Source organism: Simochromis diagramma, unplaced genomic scaffold (genome assembly GCF_900408965.1).
Source record: "Simochromis diagramma unplaced genomic scaffold, fSimDia1.1 OVJJ01000646.1, whole genome shotgun sequence".
Classification (NCBI taxonomy): Eukaryota; Metazoa; Chordata; class Actinopteri; order Cichliformes; family Cichlidae; genus Simochromis; species Simochromis diagramma.
Genome location: NW_024387279.1, coordinates 529,518 through 554,132, shown reverse-complemented (window position 1 = coordinate 554,132; position 24,615 = coordinate 529,518). Strand labels below are relative to the sequence as shown.

Sequence of the window (24,615 nt, the reverse complement as noted above, 5' to 3'; positions counted from 1 at the left end):
CAATGCTCCACCATTTTGAGATCTGAGGCTGTCTGCATACAGTGTCCATCTCCCACGCATGTGACTATTAAAATCATCGTTTGACTCAACCCGGCCGGACCAGTGTTGTTATTGTGGTTTTTCTCTTGTCTCCATCCCCAATATTTTGAACCATAACAGGCTGAATAAACAGACCTCTGGACGCTGTTTAGTGTGCCCACCCCCAAGACCCTATACACACACACACGACACGTGTGTGTGTGTAAGTAATGTGAGTATCTAAGTTGTGGAATAAAACTGAGGCACAGGTGGCCAGGAGGGGACAGGAATGCCTCCCCTCTGCCTGAATGATGCACTTGTACCTCAAGGCCCTGCATGTGCTGTGGTGTGATGGAGCGGGAGGAGGGAGGCACTTGGGGATAGGGATGAAAGGATTGGGGAGGGCAAAGTAGCCCCTCTCTCAAACCAACTCTCCCGCTGACCCCCATAGGTACCACCAGTTCCCAGAATCCACCAAGGGCAGGGAGCCCGGGCCCATCCAGACCAAGCTCCACAGAGCATTGGGTGGCCCACCCGATCCCACCGCAGTGGAGAAACATCCACTGTAATGGTATCTGGCCCTGCAGCCTTTTAACTTCAAAGTGGTCCATAGGCCAGGGGAAGGTGGGGGTGTGTGTGTGTGTGTGTGTGTGTGTGTGTGTGTGTGTGTGTGTGTGTGTGTGTGTGTGTGTGTGTGTGTGTGGTGGCTCGGCTGCAGCAGAGAGAGAGCAGTGAGCACTGAGCCACAAACAGAGCCAGTGTGAATAAAATAGAAATCTGAAAGGGAGCATCCTGAGTTGTGTCGGGTCCTTCAGGGTTACAATGATTATAAATAGATTATGAATCTCACTTGTATGACAGTGAACAGGTTTCTCTGGCCTTTATCTCCCCCCCCCAAAAAAAAAAAAAAACACAAAAAAAAAAAAAATTAAAAACAAGACCACACGAAAACCAAACCTTTGACCAAGAATTATTATTTTTCCTTTATTCAAAATTGCCACCTGGAGCTCAAGTCACTTTCAACTGTTCGACATCCATCAACAAGTAATGTATTTGATAACCCAAAAGGGGAGAAGAAAAAAAAAAAAAAAAAAAAAAAGCATTCTTTAAAAATGCATCAGATATACAAAGAAGACTCTACACAGGACACTAGACAAGAGCAATGCAGCATTTCAACAAGTTAAAACCTCATTTGTGAAACAATGATCTACCCCAACTGAGAGAGGCTTGTTTTAGTTTTTATTAAAAATTGTAAAAGAAGAAAAAATTGACAATGTTTTTTGAATGCTAGAGACTATGCCAAACCACAGATAAATGTGAGAACTGAATTTAAGGAGAAAGCTCAAAACCTGACAGGGAGATGGTGTCATAACAGTCAGACTTTCATTACATCCAAACAGGGCAGATTGTTCCATTAGTCTCTTTGGAAGTACAAGATTAAACCCCTGGCAGCCCGTGCAAAGAACTGGTACACGCCACATTCAAAGTACTTACTGTATCAAGATCAATTTTAAATAATCCTGACACAGCAAGTATTCAAGTGACTTAAAACACCTCAGCTCATGATCTGAGGCATAAAGAAAACAGACTTTGGTTTTAGGCATAGCAAAAGAAACATTCTGTTAATTCAAGATTTTGGGAGATGGCTCAAGAGCGAAAATAAGGCTGTGCATGTGTCAAGGACAGTGAGTCAGAATAGCCTAGCTCAGCCAAGGAAAAACTGCTGGCTTCAAGTTTGTCCAAAATTTTATTTTTCAGGGTGGGGAATAAAAAATAAAATAAAGTTCAAAGCTGTTCCACTCTCCTACAAGACCATCTCTATATAACAAAGCTCTGAAAGTCTTCTTTAAACTAAGGTTTAATCTTTCTTGATCCAAATCATGGCTAGACATTCTGTTGTAGCGCTGCACTTATCCCAGAAACAACACTGGTGCCAACCTTTTCATCTCAATCCCGAGTAAATTTCCCAAAATTCCCAAGAGGATATTATATTCATAAAAAAAATAAAATAAAAATTACGATACCAGTCATTTTCAGCCACTGCCATTTACAGAGGCAGAACTGAAAGACTGCTGCCCGATATCAACATCAATCTCCACAAAACTCAGCGTTATGTCATTGTACAAACCGCAACCACATGAAAGCCTCACAGGTTTCACTGCAGTCAACTCTTAAGACAAAGCTCTTTAACAAAAATGTTTAAAAATTAAATGCACACATTTAACAGAAAATATACCTGAAACTGGACAGAAGACTCATCCAGTGCTAAAGAATTAAGAGGCGGGACCAAAAAAAAAAAAAAAAAAAAAAAAAAAAAAAAGGCACAACAGAAAGGCCCTGAGGTACAGCAACTGTCAAACAGTTTGGCAACACCGATAGGCTAGTTTACAACTTAAGTATGAACTGACCCAACTGAGTGGGCAGGAAAGTCCACGTGTGACCTGAAAGGAGGTGAATGTGTGATAACAGCTGGGCAGGAATCTCAGTACTGGCAGGAATGAAGCGGACCTCCCTTCACTGGAGGGACGAGAAACATCGAAAAGGCCTTTAGTTCATATCTGCTACCACAATGCTCAGTGCTTCTTCACAGTCACTAAACCTTTAACAGATATGAGTCAACATGGTGATACTGTAATTGGCAAGGTTAAAAAAAAAAAAAATAATAATAATAATAATAATCAACCCTGTGAGAGCCATGAAGGAACAATCCTTATATTTAGTCTTTTTCTATAAAAGTTTAAAGTATCACAAATCTAAGGTCAGTTTTTTTCTTGCAACTACTCAACCCAAAAAATGGTTAATGTAAATCTTAGCTCCTGAAATTTAAGCGTTTCCTACAAAAATTACAAAGCAAATAATTTGATCTGTCAGTCACAGACTAATTTTATTTGCATGTAGTATGATATCGAGCTTCCCTGGACAAGAGTTTAAAAGCAATGCATCCATATACAACTTAGCATTTTGACTTAAGTGATAACCTCTGCAGTGTCTCGCTGTCAGCTTGAAACGTTCAAAAGACGGTTGCTGATAACTGGTCTTAACCAGCCTTTTGGCCACAGGCACAGTCCTGTTTCCACCAGTCAAAGTAGAGGTTCAAACAGAGTAATAACCAAATAGGCAACATTTGGCTTGTTCAGTTAATGGTGCCAACTAAAGCCAAACTGCATTGTTGGAAAAAAATTTCAGTTTTTACCAAGTTCTTTTTATTGTCCAATATTATTTTGTTCCACTTCAAGGCACCAAATATCTGGCATTGAGTAGTTTGTAAAATAAGAAAGCAGCATAATAGAGTTCTCTTTAAACCAAGTTGACAACGGTCAGACTATACAAGGTCTTTCAGCTAAAGCTTTCATGGGTCACTGGGGGAACAAAAAAACAAATCAAAAAGCGCAGGAGTCAACTATTCTAAACGTTTCCTGTATGGGAACGTCAACACCAAAAGCCCTTTAACTTTAGACCCCCACAAATATGAAGCTCTATGCAGTAAAACAGATCGGATAAAGTACTGAGCCAAATTCAAAATCAGAACATCATCGAATCTTTTCTGTTTTTAGGAGACAATTTGAGGGGGGGGGGAACAAAAAAAAAACACATCAAGTTCTTTGTGTCATTTCCACTGCCCAGTAGAACTACAGAACTGTTTGGATCAGTGAAGAATAGCAGCATAAGCAAAAGAAATCAAGTGATATTGTTTACTGGACATGGAGTTACATATCTATAAACAGGCCAAGGCAGAATTCTTTACACTGTAATAACAGGAGACCTCTAAGCCATTTAAATCTATCACCATCCCTTTTTGAAACCATTTCCCTTCCTGAATGTGACAAAAACCTCAGACATTTAAAGTCCACAGGGGAAAAATAAAATAAAATGGAGGGCATGTTAAAAAATAAAAAAAATATATTAAAATATTAAAAAAAAAAAAATAATGCTTCACCCCTAAAATTGAAGAGGGGATTGTTTGGCACAGACATGCTGAATCAACTGATGTAAGCAGGAGGGTCCAAGGTCCCATCAAGAGGCTCAGACGATGGCGTTACTGCCGCGGAGGCCCACCCCACGGGCAAACTGCTCCAGCAGGCCGGAGATGGCACCAGAGGGGCTGGGAGCTGAGGATTTGAGGCCGACAGTGGAGCTGTAGGCTGCCAAGAAGGCTTCACGTACTGCCTCCAGACGGGCCTGACGCTCAGAGGGGAAGGAACACCTGGAGAGGACAGAGGAAATAAGCAGGGGGGATAAGATGGGAGGTAAAGGTCTGAGAAAAGGCATCTCCTGCTGAGACCAGAGAGAAGGCAGATGAGTCAAAGGGAGGACCCAGTGGAAATGCATCTCCCCAATTCTCATTGTCTACTGGGCAGTAAGCCGCCTCTACTGAACATTTCAGCACCCTGGTTCCAAAAACTTTTAAAAAAACAATTTCCTGACAAATCAAAGCTTGTGTTTGACAAGATAACAGCACAAACTTTATGATAGTGCCGTATTAGAAGTAGCACTATTCATGTCAATTATGTCAGCACAAATGGCAAGATATTAATGTGATTGCAGTTTGAAATCTGGTCAAACATTAGTGTTATAACTAATGTGCCTAACTCATTGAGCCCTTTTATTACATTGATCTTCCATGGCAAACACTACCCCACCTTATCAACTTTATGCACTGGTACAGCTGCCAGCACTAGACAGTCATTAGTCCCTTCTCTGAAGCCTGTTATTGGTCAAAAGAGCTGGTATTCCCCAGTAATAGGACCTCTATGAGACGTCCACCCTCCTCATGGTTCTAATTATGTCAACTTCATATGGACTGACATTTATGCATTTCTCTACCATCACTGATCATGTGATCAAATGTGGTACATTTACTCATATATTCATACAATTAACCTAACAGCCATGAACAAGTCCGAATCGGTGATAAAACGGCATGTCTTTGGACTGTGGTAGAAAGGCACTGGGAGGACACCCCACAGGCCCTGGGAGGACACCCCACAGGCCCTGGGAGGACACCCCACAGGCCATAAGAGGCCCCACCCTGGGGTCTAAACCAGGAACTTTAAGTGACAGTGGTTAGCACGGTCACCTCAAAAACAAGACAAAAACACAAGGGCACAACATTTGAGACACAGACAATTTACCATGCTGGGTAGCACAGGAGTGTGTTAACAGCCAGGAAACACTGTTATAGTCAAGAACAGTAGGGACAGATACATTGAAAAGAAATACAGACTAATGACAAAGATCACTTTGTATGTAGGTTTGTACAACCAATGCTAAAGTAACTGAAACCAGCAAACTCTTACTACACCGTCATACAGCCCAGCACAAACTATGGTTACTGATTTGCTAAAGAGATCCTAAACTGGCACGAAATAAAAATGGTATCACAACTGAAAATTTCACAATAAACTGTGGACCCTGTAATGGCAAACAGATCCAGTGTTGGAATGAAGGAGGAGATACCCGAGCATAAAGCTAGCCGTGCTTTAATTTAAGAAGTCTAAGCTGTTTGTTACCAACTGACAAAAGGGTGACAGTCTGCTTTTCTGCATCCTTGTCCCACTGGGAAGTGAACCTCTTGTTTAAGACTATGAAACCATGCCATCATCTACAAATCTCTCTTACGGGACTGAAACCTGTCTACCAGTGGAGAGGTACTTACATTCGTCCACTGGCTTCATCCTGAAAGCTGAATGGCAGGGGGGAGTCGTAGGCAGCGATAGCAGTAGATGAGTTGGAGGATGAGGCTGAGGCCAAAGGTGGAGGGAAATGGGTATGGTCATGGATGCTGCCACAACCGGAAACTATCTGCCAACTACCATAATCTGTAGAGAGGGAGGAACTTGACCGAGCACAGTCCGCTGCTAACCTGAGAGACAGATAAGAGGGACAAAAGTAAAAGAAAGCCCCCAGAGCTCATCATCTTGATCAGTAGCATGACTGAAATTTGTGGTGGAGCAATCTCCATTTATGATACCCCGACTCAGTTTCAAGTCTGTATCAGCAAACCAGTTGTATCCTGATAACAAGTAGTGTTAAAAAAAAAAAAAAAAAACAAAAAAAACAAAACCATTATATTTGTTCCTATAATGCATCTAAGATGTTTTAGGCTTTGGGTCCACAGTCAGCTTGATTTTTGGCACTCAGAGGTGCCCATGACCTCCACGACCACTGTTCACACCACGCTTCTTAATAGCTGCATAGCAAATGGATTGAAATACAAAACGTGCCGCTTGACCCTTGTAGGACTTTGAATGCTAAAGCTTGCTAAAGGCTTCCACACAACGTGTTAATAGACCTCTCTGCATTCAGTCGTACTGTTATTAATCTCTGGCTCTCTTCCAAAGCATGTCTTTGTCTCGTCTTCCTTCCCTCACCCCAACCCAACCGGTTGTGGCAGATGGCCACCTCTCCCTAAACCTGGCTGCGCTGGAGGTTTCTTCCTGTTAAAAAGGAGTTTTTTGCCAAAGTGCTTGCTCATAGGGAGTCATGATTGTTGGGTTTCTTTCTGCATGTATCATTGTATCGTCTACCTTACACTGGACCTTTTCCAATAGCACCTTTTTCTCAAAACCATAGTGTTGTGCCAGATGTATGACATTAGAATATCGTGTTGAAACTGCTGAACATATAGAATCTTAAAGCCTTCAAATGGGACTACACTGATTTTGATTTCTAAGGAGACACCACTCCATTCTTCACTTTGTCCCGTTTCTTTGCACAGTTGCACCCGTTTTGGAGAAGCCAAATACTGCCCAAGTCTCAACACTGGTACCAATGTCTGCATTTCTTACCATATACTTTAAATCTTTTTGTTAAGGACAATCCATGAACAGTCTCATAAATAAAAATATACCAGATTCATAAATGTATCCATTTTATTCAAGTACTCTTGCTAGATAAAAGTGATACAAATTAATAAGATGTTGCAAATTTGAATAAGCTGAAACTGTTTAGCATACGGCATTTTTTGTTGCTTTTGGATGCAGCTGCATACTGTCGGAGCTTTGCATGGATTTTGCAAAAATCAGTTATACAATACAATCACTTAAAGCTTAAAAAGTCATGTTGTGTTGATGACAGAGTGGAATCCAATTCGTCAAAATCCAGTCACAAAGCAGGTTTGTTATGCACTAAACCTTTTTTGGCCTACAACTGCAAAGAGCATGTTATGTAGACCATCTTGTCTTCCTTAGGATGGGAAGTGTTCAGAGGGTTTGTGCCTTTTCCTGTACCTGTCACAGGGTTTCTAAGACTGTTTAAAAAGCAGCAAGTTTAGACTTCTTTTACTGAAGAAAGAAAGTTTCTCTCTGCAGTTGCAGTTTTGTAATAAAGGAAATGAGCAGGTACTATGCAACAAAATCCTCCACGTACACTTGCCTAATAGCAGCATTTAAGTGACTGAGAACTTCAAGCTATCCGATTTGGAAAATTTCCGAATACGTCAAATGGTGCAGTTAAACCCAAAATAAGGGAAATTATAGAAACAGAAATTAAAGAAGAATTCAAAGCCGACAAAGAAGCTGACGAGACTTCTAGATAGAGGAAGTGGAACACACTCCAAACCAGGCCCTGAACATTTGAACAGGTTCAAATGACAACAGTATAGCAGTGGTTGCACTGTCGTAGCAACTGTATTTCACTGCTTCTAAGTAAAAGCAACAGAGCTGAGAAGGTGCATCTGGTGATTGTCCAAAGTGTTAAGTGTGTAAAAGTACGCAGTCGAGCAAACTTGAACTGGCGGCTTAAGCTACATGGACTCCCTCACCTTCTCCCTGGAACAGCCAATGGGCTGCTGCCAGTACGAGTGTCGCCATGCTCCGACTGATTGGATGAGGAGCTAGAAGACCTGGCATCATTTGCTGTGTGGGAGAGGCGGTCGTCCAAAGGGTTCTGTTTATTCCAAACCACCATTGGAGAAGAGGAAGTGTTGCCTTTTCTCCTGAGGGCAGAGAGTAAATCACCATTAGCAACAGCTTGTTATCTGAGGCCAACGACACCACCACTGCATAAGTTAGATGTTGTATTTGGCATTCCTTAGACAAGGCATCTTTGGCTTGGAACGTGTGTGTGCGCGCACATGTTAGTTCTAAACTAGCAGAGTGTTGGAGCTGTGAGCATTTCCTTAAAATGCAAAGAACTTGTTTGAGATGGCACATCAACTTCAGACACTTTAAGGCCTTTGTTGGGAAAAAACAAAAAACACAAGACTAGTCCAGCATAGGGTCACAACACAACCATCCAAATCTCTCTCTCTAACTAGCTTGCATACGATGACTGCAAAATGTTTAATAATAAAGTACCTGGAGACTAATGCAAAACACCCTATGAAACAATGACTGAGAGGTGAGCATTTACATAATACTCATGCACCTCTACATAACCAGTCAGATTCCCGAGTAACTCCATTCAACTTGCCCTGCATAGCTGAATCAGAATCAGAAAGGGTTTTATTGCCAAATGTTGAGCAGGTTTACAACATTAGGAAATTGCTGCGGTGCTTCAGTGCAAACATACTGTTATAAATTACGCTTAAACAGACATGAAAAAAATAAATAAAAGAATAAGAATTAAAAGAAACAGAAATGAGGAGAGTCTCAAGCAGACAGAATCAAATTGTAATTGTGTGGATATGAAAAGCTTTTACACGTGTTTTGCAGACCTTTTGTTATCCACTGAAGGAGAGTAGATTTGCATTTTCTACAATATTGTTTTTACTGGGCCGTATGTATTATACAGCAGTATAAATATTCTAGGAAGCTTGCAATAACTGGAAGAAAAGCTCAACCTAAAGACACTTTGAGAAATTAATCCTTGAATTTTGTGAGCATGTGTGGTGCTGACCAGTTGGAGGCTTGGGGCTGACTGGAGGACAGGTCCACAGTGTCATTGGTCAAGCTTGATCCACTAGCAATCTCTTCAGTGATGAGGGAAAAGTCACTGCTCAAACTAGTCACACTGCCACGGTCCCTGGACTCTGAAAGCAAACAGTATTTCATCCAACATGTCACACAGGAGAGCCTGAGTAGCACCAACCAATAAAGGTTTACCCCCCCCCCCCCCTCCAATGTTCCCAAAGCTCCTGTATTGTCTGACCCACCCCGGCTAAATATAGTATTTAGATGTATAAAACAAAGACATTTACAGGGGAAGGCTGGAGCAATTTCCCCCAAGATTCTGCAGTCACACGTCTGCTGCTCAGACAGTGTCGTCCTCAAACACTACAGCAAAGGCCTGAACAAAGCACCATTTGCACCTATGAAACTGACCGAGTCTGACATGAAAAAGCACCCTGATGTGACTACCACATTAAGAGGTTAAGAGTTTGTTCAAGCAAGTTTTGGATTTTAGGCTTGCACTTTTATAAAAGATTAAAGTACCATTTTAAAATCACGGTCTCATTGTTTTGCTTTAGGCACTTAGTCTCCTTGCATCAGACCAGAGGCAAGTAGGATGAGCTCCCACTGCAGTCTTTAGCATAGCACCAGAGACTGCTTAATGCTCAATACCTTTCTTTCAAGAGTTTGAGAATTCTTGAATAACAGCATTAGTGCCAAATGATTGGCATTTGATGCCACGTTTAGGATCTCTATATAGATATACAAGCCAAAGCCTGCCTATGTATAGTTGCTGAACAGCACACCCAACTTCTGATGGTTGTTTTCAGCAGCCATGTGACAAAGCACAAAGTCATTTAAAGACCATAGTGAGACGTGCTGTAACGTATAGATCAGGGGTCCCCAACATCCGGACTTCAGCCCAAATCTGAACCCCAAGAGGGTTTTTTTCCCAGACCGCAAAGCATTTTCTCATTTGCCATGTAGGTAAATGTTTTATTCCTGCCGGCTACCGTGGCTGACTTTTGAACAGGCGCGTCGGGCAACTATGTGGGGCAGCGACATTCAGGTCCACACTCCAAGCCAGCTGGTGGCGATATTGCACCACCAACACAAACACAAAGGAAACCCATGCAGGCCCTTCAGTGCGGGTTGCTAAATTCCTAGCTTGGGAGCTCAGGAATGTTGACAGTATAATTATGACTTTGTGCAGCACAGATCAGTAAAAGAAGATGGCTTTGTCATAAATATGTAAAGTGGATGATGAAAATTGGGCATTTAAAGATGAATGGACAAAATTCACTCACGACTAATGAACATTTGCATCCATGCTTAAGAATTGCATTGACCCCATTTCACCCAAAATTTAAAATGCTAGCTGCAAATGTCCATGCAAATTTCTCCTAGAGTGAGAGCCAGCACAGTTTTGCAGGACGTTTTAAGTTACATTGTGTTGAGTTTGTCAAACACATTTTCTGCAGTTTAAAGCACTTCCTAATTTTCCTGAATATTGAGGGGTTTTAATGTTTGTTTGTTTAGGTGAATCGTTTGCACCTTAATGTTGTTTATGTGCAACAGATGCTGCAAAGATTATTGCATAATTTAATTGTTTTTTGTTTAATATTGGTACTTGAACTGGATTGCACTTGTCTGTCCAGGAGATGATTTAATGGGCATAAAGTTAAATGATTAAAACTAATTTCTAAGTACTAAGTTTTAAAAAGAGACTTTCCATTTGATTCATTTATATGTGATGAATTATGCAGAAGAAAAATAGAATTGGGCTGAAAGGCCTGTTGCTTTACCAGTCACACCATATGATTAAAATGTCCTCTTTGCCCATTTCATCCCAAACCATTTCAATTGGATTTCTGCTTAAAGCGATCTGGCCTCCACAATCACTCTCCTTACTATTCCAGAACAAAGCTAAACACTTTACATTTCACTAGATTAAATAACAGAGATTAGGTATGTCTGAACTTTTGATACTACATATCATCGGAATACCTTAATAATCCCCAAGGAAATTATGTGGTTACAGTTGCTCCAAGACAAAACAGACTGAACTAATTAAATACTACAATATATTACAAAGTTTACAAAACATAAGAAATGGCTCTAATATACACAAATAGCTCAATTATTAAATATCCAGAATACTACAGAGGTAAAATATATATGATTGACATTTTACTCTAAACTGTAAAACTTCGTCATTTACACCCTTTTGCACGTTCTCTACAGTAACTATTGCAGTGTGTACTGTGCATTAGATGGAGTTGTACAGGCAGGAATGATTTCCTGTGTCATTTAGTGGTGCATTTGGGTATTATAATAATATAGGCTCCCAAAATATCTGTAATTAATTAGCTAGATCCATGAAATATCAGTCAAAACTTCTACAGATGAAAGCATGCAAGAGTGACTCACTCAACTGGCAGAGCTCTTCCACAGTGAAATCACCGTCTTTGAAGTGAGAGTTCTTTCTTCTAAAACTTAAAGGGGTCAGACATTAAAAGACTAGTGAACACCTGATAGTGAATCCACACAGCTGGAATTTGACTAGGTAACGTGGTAAACACACCTCTGCTTTTTAACTGTAGAGAACTTCTCTGAAACAATGTGCTTCAAAAAATTGAAGCAAAAAAAGAAAATCTGAGGAGGAAAGAAGAATGTCTGATGAAACAAACAGAAACCATTAAGACAAAAATAGAAACTGGTAATAGCAAGGGGTACACAAACTGCATGTAGCCTTTCACAAACCAAAATTCACTCAACGCATTTAGGTGTTATTCTAAAGCCAGTAAAAATGACACTTGACATAATCATTTAGCTTAATGTGGAATGAGCTACAACTTCATTTTAAATACAAGTACCTCTTCCCCTTTGGAGAGTCGATCTGGCAGCATGTGACTAGAAGGGAAAAAAGGAATGACTGAAAAGCTTCCCCATTGCCAAACCTCAGCATAATCATAATAATAATAATAATAATAATAATAATAATAGTTCTAAACTGACCAGTTCTTTGTCATAGTTAAAAGGATAAATACAGAATACCAGCAGAGCTGAAATGGATCGGAGACGTTGATGAAGCACATCAACATCTGCACCTGACGGCAGCTTTAAAGGACTTTGATAATTAAACTACAATGCACCATATATTCAACTGATCCAAGTGTGTTTGGGATAAACTCATAGCACCAGATTTAGTTGAATACTTTTAAACAAACTGAACCTGAAAGCTAAACATTTTAGCTTAAAGATCTGAAAATGAGTGACCGAGTTTAAGCTGTTCGGTGATGGGATCAAAAAAGGCTTAAAATGATCTTAAATGCTGCACGTCGCAAGTTTACCTTCCCATTAATCAGTCACAACTCAAATATGTACTGTAGACAACCAAGGGTCTCTCAAGTCAGGTGGCACTACGAAGTGTCCAAATCACCTCCGACATATTTCTGCTGGCAAAATCAACTTATCTTAACAAGTTGCTGTGAAGTCCTGAAATGACAGATGTAACATTCTTACCCAAAGAGGAACCAGTCGTAAGCGATAGTCAGATACAGAATCTCTGTGGGCTCCAGGCTGGCATGCACTGCACCATCCTGTGAAAGATGGAAATAACTGAGTCGAACAGCAGTCTAGTAGGTTTAGGCTTCAGCAGGTACTGTGTACATGTCTAGTAGAAGTAAAGTGCTCACGTTACTTCTGAATAGACCTCTCAGGAAAAGCACATGGGAGCATGACAGCAGTCTGGTTTAAATGCATGCACTTAAGTGAAACTATCCATTGTTTAAAAAAAATAAAAATTATATTGACCATTTGTAACTATATAAAAAGGTAATAATCTGCTGCTTTTCCACAATGTTCCTCATGCCATGGATTCACTTCAACTACAGCCTTGTGGACCACCAACTGTAGCTTTGGTGAGCTAAGCCTAAAAGTGCTTGAATCAACTTTGCAGTTCCTGCAGGTACTGGTTACACTGGCTTCACCAATTTGTCCACATCTCCGAAACAGAACAGATAGTTTAAATAAAATAAATAAATAAATAAATTTAAAAAAAATATAAAAAAAAAGAGTTGGCATTTCTGCCCTTTACAGAGGTGCTGTGTCACATTGGCCAATGTAAAACATGTCAAAGTCATGAGTCTAGAGAAGGTAGCAGAACTGCTCTCTGAACAAGACTCAGAAAGTCACTATGGCCTTAATTTTGCCATTTCCGCTGCCTGTGCCCGACACAGTATCAGCACACCATGACAGAGCTGACTAGTTGTCCACAGATCAGTTTCAGTTTTATCAGAAGATTGCCATGTGGGTCACATCTTCAGAAGACTTTTTTTGCATAAGTTGGAATTTAAAAATAAAATAAATGGTGGTGAATACAGCAAGGTCAATTACAGCACAGAAAAATTGACACAAGGAGCAGTGGTAGATTTGTGGCAGACTGATTAAGCATGGGATTACAAGGTTGGTGGTTCGATCCCTGGCTCCTCCAGTCTGCATGTCAAGTATCCTTGAGCAAGATACTAACCCCAACTTGCTCTCCGATGCATCTATCGGCGTATGAATGTACTTAGAAAGCACTACGTATAGATTAAGTGCTTGTGAGAATGGGTGTGATGGGTGAATGAGGCATGTTGTATAGAGCGCTTTGAGTACTCCGGGAGAGTAGAAAAGCGCTATATAAGAATCTGTCCATTTACCAAGACAAGAGTCTCTAATGAAGGTCTGAAGGACCCATTGAGGTGTTTGGTGTCATGTGGAGAAACAGAAGGAAATAAAAAGATTTAAAAACCACTCAAGAATAGAAAAGACTTACTGCCCAGAGAGAGAGCCTGAGGAGAGACACGAACAGAGGCGTTCTGTCCCATCCTGATATGCAGTGCACCAGGAGGCCGCTATCATCTGAAATGACAACACCTGAGAGGTCAATGCTGTAAGCACCTTCTGAAAGCAAGAGTATTATGAATAGGTAGAGTACATAATGCACCACAGTACAGAAGTGTTGTGTAACATGAACTCGATAGATGAACTCAACTTGTGTACTGAACTGGAAACAATACTGAATGATTCAAGTGAAGACAGCACCGAGACTGAGCAACATGCATATTCTGTTTTGCAATGGCACAGAGTGCCAGTATAACAGCTCTGCGATGAACTGCCTTCATGAAGGATGCTGAACCACAGCTTGAAATTTATAGATGTACAGGGAAATGCAGAGAAACTTGTTTATTGATCTGCATTCTGACAAAGGACAAAACAATAGACAGTAATTGGCATAATAATCCTAGTAGGGACTAGTAAAAGCACTATACAAATACAGGCCATTTACCATATGTAACTGTATTCTAAATAAATGGAATTAAAAATAGTACCAATATTTGACGTAGTATAAATGAACAAAAAATAAATAAACTAAGGACCTTGGAAAGAAAAGTGTCTGGACTTCTTTAAGATGGTTCTAACTAGAACTGAAGAAGCTTCTCGGATGAGGTGAAACCTCATCAAGCAACTTAAAGTCCAGACGCTTTTCTTTCCAAGTTTCCTCAGACTACGATGTCCTGGATGACTGAGAACCTTCACAGACAATAAATAAAGCACTGCCAACTAATGCTTATTTAAGGACTTTTTGGCTATTTGAGATGACTACACAGACCATTAATTAGGTTAAGGCAGTGTTTCCCAACCACTGTGCCGTGAGAAATGATCAGATGTGCCGTGGAAGATTATCTGGTTACATTCTCTTCCACTAGAGGGCAGTACAACTACCTGCTCCAATTAAATGGGTTGCCAACCGCCAGTAAAACAGAAGACGAAATTACATAATCGCCATGCTGTGAGTGAGACAATATAGCAATAGATAAATATTTGAAAAGAAAAAGTAGTCAGTCTGACCTGGGTCCTGGAGAAAATTCTGACCCAGATGAAGGCCCTAGCATGAGTGGCAAAAAAAGGTATACTGGGGACAAACAAGCCAATTCCGTTATGCCTGGTGCACGGGGGAAAAATGATCAATATGTTTTTTGTGACATTTGTTTGGAAAATTCACACGGCACACCACCAATGTGAAATATGTGCCGTGGCTCCAGAAATGTTGGGAAACACTGGGTTAAGGAACAGTTCTGCTACTGTGATTATCATGAATGGTTTAAGACATCTTAAACTTGAATTAAAACCAATGTTTTGACACAAACTGACCTGAGCATTTTGACATTGTAGTTCCTTAAATATCTACTCAGATTATTCTGTTAGAAGTTGGACATTGAAACAGTGACAGTCTACTCAGTCTTCAGCTGTTTGGTGGTGGTTAACCATTAACCAGAGAATTATCCAGAACAGGAAGTGAATTAGCCTACAAAACCTTATGCTAAACCTGGTTTCTTATTTGACAGTAGATTCTATATTACATCCCAGATTACCACTCATTCTGACAGACCATAAAATAACTGCTGGAGGAGTTACCAAGGTAGCTAGTTAATGGCAGGCTTTCCTTCTACAATGACTTTGACTGTTGCTTTATATTATGATTGAGCTGCCTCCAATCCACAACAAGAAAACGCACACCTACCATCACTATTGATGATGTGGAGAAGTAGCTTCAGGTAGTTCTGGGTCTGCTGCACCAGGTCCCATGACTGGACAGTTTTCACAGAGAAACAAACATTAATTGTTTGATAAAAACCTTACTTTGCACTCAGGAAATTATCTTAAACTGGAAATGTCCTTCATACTGTGTGTCAAAGCTTGGCCCGTTCCTCCAACCACATTTAACCAAATCAATAGAGTAAAACCCAGGAAGAAAATCATTTTCTGCACATTTTGGCATTTAGCTTTACATTCGTGGACTCTAAAACCACATTCTGTGAGGTCAGACACCATTTGACTGTACAGTTTTTATCAGCATGAGTACACCAGCAACCCACAGAGAAACATTACTATAAGACACTAATATTACTATAAATGTGCCAGTTTGTCCGTGTTTTGTTTGTCAACCTATTACAGCAAAAGCATCAGGGGGGGGAAAAAATAAATAAAAACTTATCGTGACGCTAGTGTATGAGCAGTCAAGTTATGAATAACGAGCCAAGATCTAGGCAAGTTGGACAACAGATGGAGCTATAACACCAGTAATATCAGCACATGACAGTTATGGCAGATAAAGAACTCAGTAAAAGCAGGAAGACAAGAGAATTAACCTGGTACTGAGTCCAGTCAATGTTCAAGTTGTGAGTAAAGCACCTGGGGATTGTCAAAGGAGCGTCCACAAAGTCCTGTCAGAAGACAAAGAAGAATGCTCAACACAGAGCTGACTTCTGACCAGTGCCTGATCTGGCTGAGCAGATTCTCTACCTGATTCCAGTTAAACACCAGACCCTCTGCTGTGTAATCTCTGTCTTTGTAGTCCTTGAAAAACTCACATCCTGAAAAACAACGGTAAAATGTAATTTATTTGTACAACGCCAAATCACAACAACAGTTGTGCAAGGTGCTTTATATTGTAAAGTAGACCCTACAATAATACAGAGGAAACCCAACAATCATATGTCGCCCCCCCCCCCCCAACAAACTCCTCTGTAAATTAACCCAAAGTCAAGCTATAATGAGAGTATACAAAAATATAAAATGTCTAGTTCCCAAATATTTTCTGCCTGGCAGAAGGTTTTATGGCAAATATGCACTTTATACAAAGCAGAAAAATGTGAATAATTAAATGCTTAAGATTTGACAAATTTTACTAGCTTAAAGTGCAACATCCCAGAGCTTTAATTTGGGTAGACAGCACAGGTACATGTTATGAAAGAGTAGTAGTAATAAAGTTTTAAGCACAAACACCAAAATGGTAGTTTAATTTATTACTATATTATCAATCGAGGGCTTTGTTCTACAAGTCACAGCTGTTCATGGACTGCCTCTGTAATTCCACTCATATTCCATTACTGGCTGATAAAGCACACCTAGCTCTGGTGAAAGGGTCCTTACCTGGGTAAGGCACAGAAAGCAAAGTGAAGTCTGCATAGCGTTGGGCCTTGTCTACCTTCTCTGATGACGTCACACTGCAGGGACACAAGGAAACCAAATGAGATTCATTATAAGCAGTCACCCAGAAACATGAAATAAACCCTTTTATTAAAAGCTGTTTTAATGTGATAAACTAGCAGGGCAGCTTCTGACCTTTCTAAAGCTGACAATATTGTTTAAAATTAATTAAAAAGCTTATTAATGCTGCTATCTCTGTCACATAAATATATATATATATAAATATTAAAAAGCAGGTTAAGTCTCCCTGGCACTTAAATGCATTTGCACAAGCTTTTCATTCAAGAGCCACCATAAAATTGTTCATATTAGCACAAATGACAAAAATAAATAAATCCGTGTCAGAACAGCACTCAGGGGGAAAACTGGAACTTAATTGAAGTGTTCCTGTTATTCGTAGTGTATTAGTTCTTGCTGATACTGCTGCTTCACACTGCAACAGTTTCCTGGCCCTCTACTTTTTTGTTTTTTTTTTTCCTTAAACTTGCACTTTCCTGACCTTTGACCTGCCTTGTCACCATGTATTTTCAATCAAAAATCTGTCCCTCAACAGCAGACCTTATAATACACTGAATGATGCAGCAGTGATTGCAGTGCTCTAGACATAGCTGTTTATAGTAAATGGGGGGGGGGGGGGGCCACACACACACACACACACACACACACACACGTTAACGACAGAACTGACAAAAATCTGACGCTAAACTGAGTAGCCACATCAGAAGCCTCCCTCTAACCTCTCTTCTTCTAGGAAACCGTGACCTAAATGGCACAGAGTGTGAGTGAACCAGTACAGTCTGTTCCTTACTTGAGGCCAAACTTAACCTTCTTGTTCTCCACCATTAAGTCGCAGATATAGCGAACTGACAGGTAACGCAGCAGCTTAATGTCATAACCTCGAACCTTATCGAAGAGATGGGAGTCACCGTTCCTGACGAGGAGAAAAGTGAAGAGATAATGTGAACATGCTATCATGTTCAAAAAAATGATAGCATAGACAATTTATCTGACACATAGTAACTGTTATTAAATGATCTAAAACACTGGAGAAGGAAAACAAGTCACTTTCCAAAATATAGCAGGGACGGGGGGGCACATCACAGATGTGTGTACTTGCTGTACATTTATTAGTTTCTAGACATGAGCATAACCAGTGACCAGGCAGATGGTTAGACCTCAATATTTGAGATATTTTGGCTCCTCATCTAATGAGCAAAAACAAAAAATGATTAAAATAAAGTACGACTGACGTTTAACACTTGTTAAAATTCTTGTCATTTCTATTTCACTTTGAAGAAAACCAATTTATAGAGATTGTGAAAACATGCACATAGCATATAAATGTTGGGCATTTGCTGGGTGTAGTTTCTAAATGTACGTGTGTTACAACATTAAATTTTTCAAGTTGTCAACCAATGATTGGATTAAGAAAAAAGAAATTAAGATTTAACTTAAGACCAAATATCCAGGCTGTAAATTCTGTGGGTTTTTTTTTTTTTTTTGTTTTTTGTTTTTTTTTTTAAAACCCTGTATGATCAGGTCAGTGACAACATCAAACCTACCCTCAAAGCCAAATTCTGACTTTTCTCTTAAAAACAAAAGTCCTATTAGACATTGTTAAGAATGGATTAATTTGTTTATCACAGATGAGACTTTGACTCCATGAGAATAACACAATTCTTAAATTACAAAATAAATACATTTAAAAAAAAAAAAAAAAAAAAAGTCCTGTGTGTACAGTAGATAAGGTAACCATTACCTGACTACCCTGTCATCCTCTGGAAACTCCTCCGACTCAGTCCATGTGTCATCACTGCCCCCTAAACAAAGATAAATTATAAAAATAGCAGGAAAACATTAGTTGGGTCAATCTCTCCACATACAGGCTTGGAAATATTAATTGTTGCAGACTTTGCATCAGTGCAGCATCAGATAAAACATTGTTCCAATAAAGGGAAAAAAGTTAACACTTTAATGGAAGTGGGAAATCATTCAGCCATCTTATTCCACTCATCCATTTAAGAGTTATGGGAGGGCTGGAACCTATCCCACTGTCATGTGTAAGAGGTGAGGTACACCCTAGACAGGTTGTGAGTATAGCAGGGCTAACAGAAACAACCACTCAAGCTCACATTCACCTCGTAGTATCATCGCTGAACCTAACGCACATCTTTGGAGTACTCAAGCAGAACCCACATCAAAGGAAGACACTTCCACAGAAAGGCCCAACCAGTATGCAGACTTGAAACTAGGACCCTGTTCCACCCACTAGTCCTAAAATGGGGTGTAAACAGTGAATGCACTCTTAAGAGCTGTGTAGTCAAATACACAAAGAAATTTGCATGTGTGAGCCTAGAAGTTTTCACTCCATTAACAGCAAGTGTCTTCCTAAAAGTCAATCCCAAGTCTCTGGAGAATTTTCTGAAAGCTTCTGTAATGCAGAAGTAATCTTTGCACTTAGTTCATAGTCTCAGTGTGTGCAGCAATGCAGAAATGGCACCATTTGTAAGACTGCCAGGAAGTACAGCTACTGTACCACAGCAGTGAACTTTGCAGCCTGAGAAATGCTAAGTGATCTTAATATTCAGTGCAGTTCCACCCCCCACACGTTCCCCTCAACTGATGTTAAAAGGGAACTAAAACAGAAACAACTGTAGTCATCCCTGATGAGCTGGTGATTTTCAGTGGAGGCAACCTTTCAGTCAAAACAAAGGCTCAGAAAGAAAAGTGCTGCAGCTATTCACAGGTCAGAATCTAAACTGAAACTTATCATGAAAATAAGTCAGCCACAACTTCACGTTTATACTAACTTTGAGCCATTTGCAGGTGTGTGTGCTTTTTACCTGAGAAAATGTAGTTGTAGCCTGTGCGTCCATACAGCTCCCCCCAGCCTGCCAGTGTGGATGATCGGCATATATGCTAAAATATGGCAAGCAAAGAACACAACATTTTATATTTCAGTCATTGTCAAATTTAAACATTCAGAAAACTGAAAATTTTGAACCTTCAGCTACTTTACTTCTTAAAGAAGGAAAATGCTCCACAGAGTCAGTCAGACCAAAATTATGGCCTCGCAAAAATAGCACGGACAGTTAGCATTAGTACCCTAGAATCATTGTACCTCAGCGCCTCGTGCCTTAACACAGATGTAACATTAGCTGGTGCTGGCACTACGTAATCTTTAGAGTGTTACAGGTTCACTGCACCCACACAGATCTAATAAACTTAAGTTTGACACATGCAGGCTGAATTGGGTCCGAGATGCTCTGGCCCTTATTCATCTTCTACTCGTTCCCGCGTTCCCTTTGGTTCCTCACAACAACACGAGAAGGATACATAATTCAAACGAGCTTCTGCTTCCAACTCAGCTTGATTTTTTTTCTTTGTTAGCACTGTACACATTTTACCCGCATGTTTAACCTCAAACTATTCAGGTTGGGTTTTTTTGAGTACATTTTTTTCCCTGCTTCACAAGCGTCAGTGTTAAGGAGCAACCACAGCATGAGGAGGTCACACCTTTGACATCAGAATTTTGTCGCATGGAGGAAAAAGAACAGTTGTATGTAACCAAGACCAATATAGATACCTTGCCATTGTAGAGGATGACTGGACAGACAAACCTCCCTCTACAGCGAGCCATCTTACTCCGGTTCACTAGGTCCTGCAGCTTAGAGATCTGCACCGTGCTCTCAAACCTGTACACACAAACCACCACATGCTCTGCACATCAACTACACAACACAATCCAGCAGTTAACAAATTTCTGCTCCAAATGAAACCAGTCTCATTTATGCAAATTTACAATGAAGAAATCTTAAAAGCTTTTACGCTCATATTGCCGATCTTCCCCCAGTTTCAAAAACTAAAATAAACTGCAACCACTACAGCAGAAATGAAATTGACAGTTACAGCTTTTTTAAAACCTCTTTTCTTAGAAAAACTTTAGCACACTGACACATGAAAGCCCTCAGCATTTTCATACATTGCTCTGGTTTGACTGTTTTAACTATACATCCTGCCACCTAACTAAATCACTGGACTGGTCCATTTTGAAAGTTTAAACTAATAAAAATCGCTAGTAGTGGCAGGAAAGCAACACTGCACTGCTGAAGGAGCTTCTTTAAACACTTCCGCTACAAATTTAGTTTTGTTTTTAAAAAGCCACCAATATTTTGCCCACACTTAACCTTATGTAAGTGCAGTCACAGAAACACCTAAGGATTACCTAAAGTAAAGGGATCAAACGTGATAAAGCGGCCAGAGGTCACTCAACGATTAGAGTCAATACCTGATACTTAACAGATGACTCAGCATACGCTTTACCCCATAATGCAAACATTTATTACAGATGCAAGCTGCAATATTGGTATTAACTTTGTATCCAACTTTAGATCATTGCAACATTTTTGCGACATACTTGAAACCCTGTGCAACTCTGTGTTTACCACTAAAATGAATGTTTAAGATTATCCAATTTCCCAATTTTCCTGATTCTCACTTTTGTCTTCACTAAAATACATTTACATAAATACATTTTTGTAACCATGTTTCTTGCATCATACTCAGTAGTTAATATGCACAGTCCATTGCCCTTTTCAATTTAACGTGCAGCTTAAACATTTGTGAGAAAGTGCATTGTTTTTAACTGACACTTAAATATTCCTTTTGAATGTATTCATGTGGAGCCATGTTTCCAGTTTTTAAGTCTTAAACAAAACACTCCAAAAAGCTATTTTTGCTTCATCATTACAGGTAACTGTGCAAAGATTAAGCGTCTAACCTAGAAAGAATCAGAAAGGTTTCTGATGTAAAGTCTGCCAGCATTTTGGCCTCATCCATGTTTGCTACTTTAGATTACTAAGCGACTTAACATTTCTTATTGTCAACTGATAATTTGCTTCTATACTCCCCTGGGTGCAGTTATACATGTGGTTGCATGCATTAACTGCAATCAGGTTTTTGTGTTCCACAATTTTTCAGCTGACATGAACTTTGGAATCACTTTAACTGAAAGAAAAAGTCTTTTTCAATGTATGAGTTTCAATTGTGTAAAACCAATTGACAAGATCTATAGATCTTGCTGTGCATATGAAGGATTTTGCTGCTGTCTTAACACATCCATTTCTAGCACTCTACTGGAAATTTGTTGCGCTACATGAATCAGCAACGAGAAAGAGGGCCTTTTTGAGTCACTGCTATAATGTGACTGACTCCATGTGACACAACAGTCACTTTACCCCTCTGCCTCCTTTATGTGTTCAGAGGGGCTGCAGACAGAGGATGATCTTTGGTCCCCACACCATAATAAGGTGTGCATGGAAGAAGAGGCACACAAACAAACAAGTGGGTAATTTGTAACTAGGCTGAACTTTGTATCAGGGGAAAAAGGATGGGATGACTGAGCAGTGGAGATATACCTGTCTTTCTCCACATCTAGGCATTCATACTCCAGGAAAACTATCTGTCGGGGGTAGTGTCCACACACTTCTCCGTTGGTGTTCTGGATGATGCTGTACTTGTAATCTCTGGCAAACAGCTGCAGACAGCGTGTCTCTATGGCCTCCACCTGAAGGAGATAAACATATTAATAGTCCTTAATGGTTCCTTTAGATAATACTATAGTCCAAAAGGCTCATGTGGAGAGACAATAAGATCCCATTGTTTTGGTATGGCAGATTCTAGCCACACAGTCCAAATGCATACCCATAGATTGCATTATTAGACACTGAGCAGTCAAACTGCCAGCCAAATGTCTAAACATTGTCCACACAATCATCAGAGTCTAGCTTGAGCAATACAACTTTAAAAAAAAAAAAAAAAAAGCATGCATGCATGCAAGTTACGTACTACTTTTTGGATATTCTTTTGCAGAGTTGAGCATGTCTTCAGTGCAACTCATTTAAATTGATTGATTTAATACAAATACCATTTGGCGCATCCTTAGCAAAAGTAGTAACTTATCATGAAGCTAAAGTAGAGAGAAAAGAGAAGTACCTGAGGAGTGACTTCCTTTGCCCTGTACTGCGTCTTGGAAAACAGGTCTATCAAATCCGTTATTTCTTCACTCTTTCTGACCAACAGCCCGGGAGCCGGGAAGCCGCCGGCCGTGGGGAGGTGGATGTCCGTCATAGTGCCTCGACCCGCTGCGGAGGCTTCGAGCCGCACTCGACCTCCTTCAAACACCGCTGAGCCTTGTCCTCTGGGACGGGGAGACCGACCAGGCCATCCCTTCCCAGCCAGCTTTTTCCTGACTGCCCGCTTGAGGGAGCCGGAGCCGGGGAGTCTTCTTGAATTCAGGGCACCAGCGAACTGTTCCACTCTCCAAACACAGCCTGTTAGCCAGCCCGTAAAGCCGGTCACTCAAACCACAGCTGCTGCCGCTGCAGGCTACAGAGGTTAGCAAGACTAGCTAACAGGCTAGCTCAGGTCCCCAGGCGTAGCCTATCGTTCGTCTTTTCCACCAATTCAAAGCCCTGGTAAATTCATTCAACATAAATAAACAGCCGTTTTATTTTCTGACATGGGGTAAACTTTCGTTCATCTCTCAGCACCAATAAAGTAAAACTCCCCGTCACCTGGAGTCAGGAAATCTCCAGGATCCTTCCCGGCCTACTCACGTTTCCTCAGTGCCATGTCTTCCTGTCTCCTTAGAAACCACGACCATAAACTGTTAAATGTATACAGTAAACTGTCCTGTCGCTGTAAGGTAGCAAAATAGAAGTGGATAACAGCCTCAGCAATACCGAGTGGTGTCGCAAGCTGTGAAACAGATACTGAAGTAAAACAGCCGATAAACAGGAAGCAGGTTTAACCATGTGACAGCCATCACCCCCTTTAAATGGTGGTGCCTGATTGGATCAGCTGGAAGGACTCGCTACTACTTTACTACGGCTGGGTAAACAATCTGATCACAGTATTTGATCGGAAATAAAGACCGAGTTAAAAATTAAAGTAAAAAAACCCGATGATTTTACTAACCTTAACTTTACCTACCTTTCTAATTATCCTAGCCAGGTTAAGCAGGCCACTTTCATATGAGAAACTATATTGGAGAAATTATAGAGCTCGGTCTATGCATACAGAAAAAATGAGCTAAGGTTTGTTTGTTTGTTTTTTGCTTTTGTTTTGTAAAATTTTAATTTTTTGCTTCCCAAAGTGCAGAATATAGGGGGAAAACGAAAATACATTTATTTGCGTCACTACAATAACTCAATTAGCGAGCGCTTAATTAGAGTAGAAACTAAACATTCAACCCTTTCTTCAGTAATCATGAAGTCTTATTTAAAGAGTTCAGTTAAAGAGTTCCCTCTTTAATTGACACTCCAAATTCATCAGTGCTGACATTATCAAACATTACGAGGTAACACAATGTGGTTCTGTTACAGAAGAGGAAGAGTTACTGAAAATAGGCACTAAAGTCCCTTATATATAGCTTTAATCTATCATTCATTATTTGGTTACAACATTTTAATCAAATTCACTATATTATCTGGAGTGATAGCTGGGGGATTAGGCTCAGCAGCTGACTAAAAAACATTTGTTTGCTGAAACAAACAAGGGGGGGGGGATGCATTAAACTTACTAACAAGATTCTGCTAATATTTGCTGATAAATTCGAACACTTCTTGTTTAAATATGGTCACTTATTGCATCAAATTACAACAAATTGACATGAAACGTGGTCTTCAATGAAAATACAACTGGCACTTTTGTTTGATAAAAAAGTGGA

General features: G+C 40.1%; 1 protein-coding gene and 1 long non-coding RNA gene across 5 annotated transcripts; one reads left to right on the top strand and one right to left on the bottom strand.

Moving 5' to 3' along the window:
- Nucleotides 1–975: 975 nt before the first annotated feature.
- On the bottom strand, nt 976–23,712 carry mtmr14 (myotubularin related protein 14). 4 transcript variants are annotated; one of them, XR_005691741.1, is made up of 21 exons: nt 23,504–23,710; nt 22,881–23,359; nt 22,304–22,452; nt 20,473–20,581; nt 19,730–19,805; nt 18,646–18,706; nt 17,695–17,817; nt 16,830–16,903; nt 16,200–16,270; nt 16,046–16,120; nt 15,418–15,484; nt 13,669–13,754; nt 12,375–12,451; nt 11,726–11,762; nt 11,434–11,504; nt 11,280–11,344; nt 8,857–8,989; nt 7,781–7,954; nt 5,675–5,881; nt 3,956–4,222; nt 976–2,535 (listed from the first exon to the last, which is right to left on the bottom strand). XR_005691741.1 is itself a non-coding variant. In XM_040003013.1 (20 exons), the coding sequence occupies exons 2-20, from the start codon at nt 23,013–23,015 to the stop codon at nt 4,042–4,044; spliced, it is 1,971 nt and encodes a 656-aa protein (XP_039858947.1). In that variant the 5' UTR covers nt 23,016–23,359; nt 23,462–23,710; the 3' UTR covers nt 976–4,041. The 4 variants fall into 4 exon arrangements, 3 of the variants coding, with proteins under 3 accessions (XP_039858947.1, XP_039858946.1, XP_039858949.1); XM_040003013.1 differs by having other exon boundaries at nt 976–4,222; nt 23,462–23,710; XM_040003012.1 differs by having other exon boundaries at nt 976–4,222.
- On the top strand, nt 12,379–12,654 carry LOC120715820. The gene is made up of 2 exons (XR_005691742.1): nt 12,379–12,494; nt 12,533–12,654. It is a non-coding gene; the product is annotated as an uncharacterized LOC120715820 (long non-coding RNA).
- Nucleotides 23,713–24,615: the final 903 nt, after the last annotated feature.

Bases quoted from the DNA above. Each gene is read 5' to 3' on its own strand.
- mtmr14 (XM_040003013.1), bottom strand. From the start codon at position 23,015: ATGACGGACATCCACCTCCCCACGGCCGGCGGCTTCCCGGCTCCCGGG. The intron at 22,453-22,880 runs GTACTTCTCTTT...TATCTCCTTCAG, and splicing joins CAAAGGAAGTCACTCCTCAG to GTGGAGGCCATAGAGACACG. The intron at 13,755-15,417 runs GTAGGTGTGCGT...TTGTCATTTCAG, and splicing joins CCACATCATCAATAGTGATG to ATGATAGCGGCCTCCTGGTG.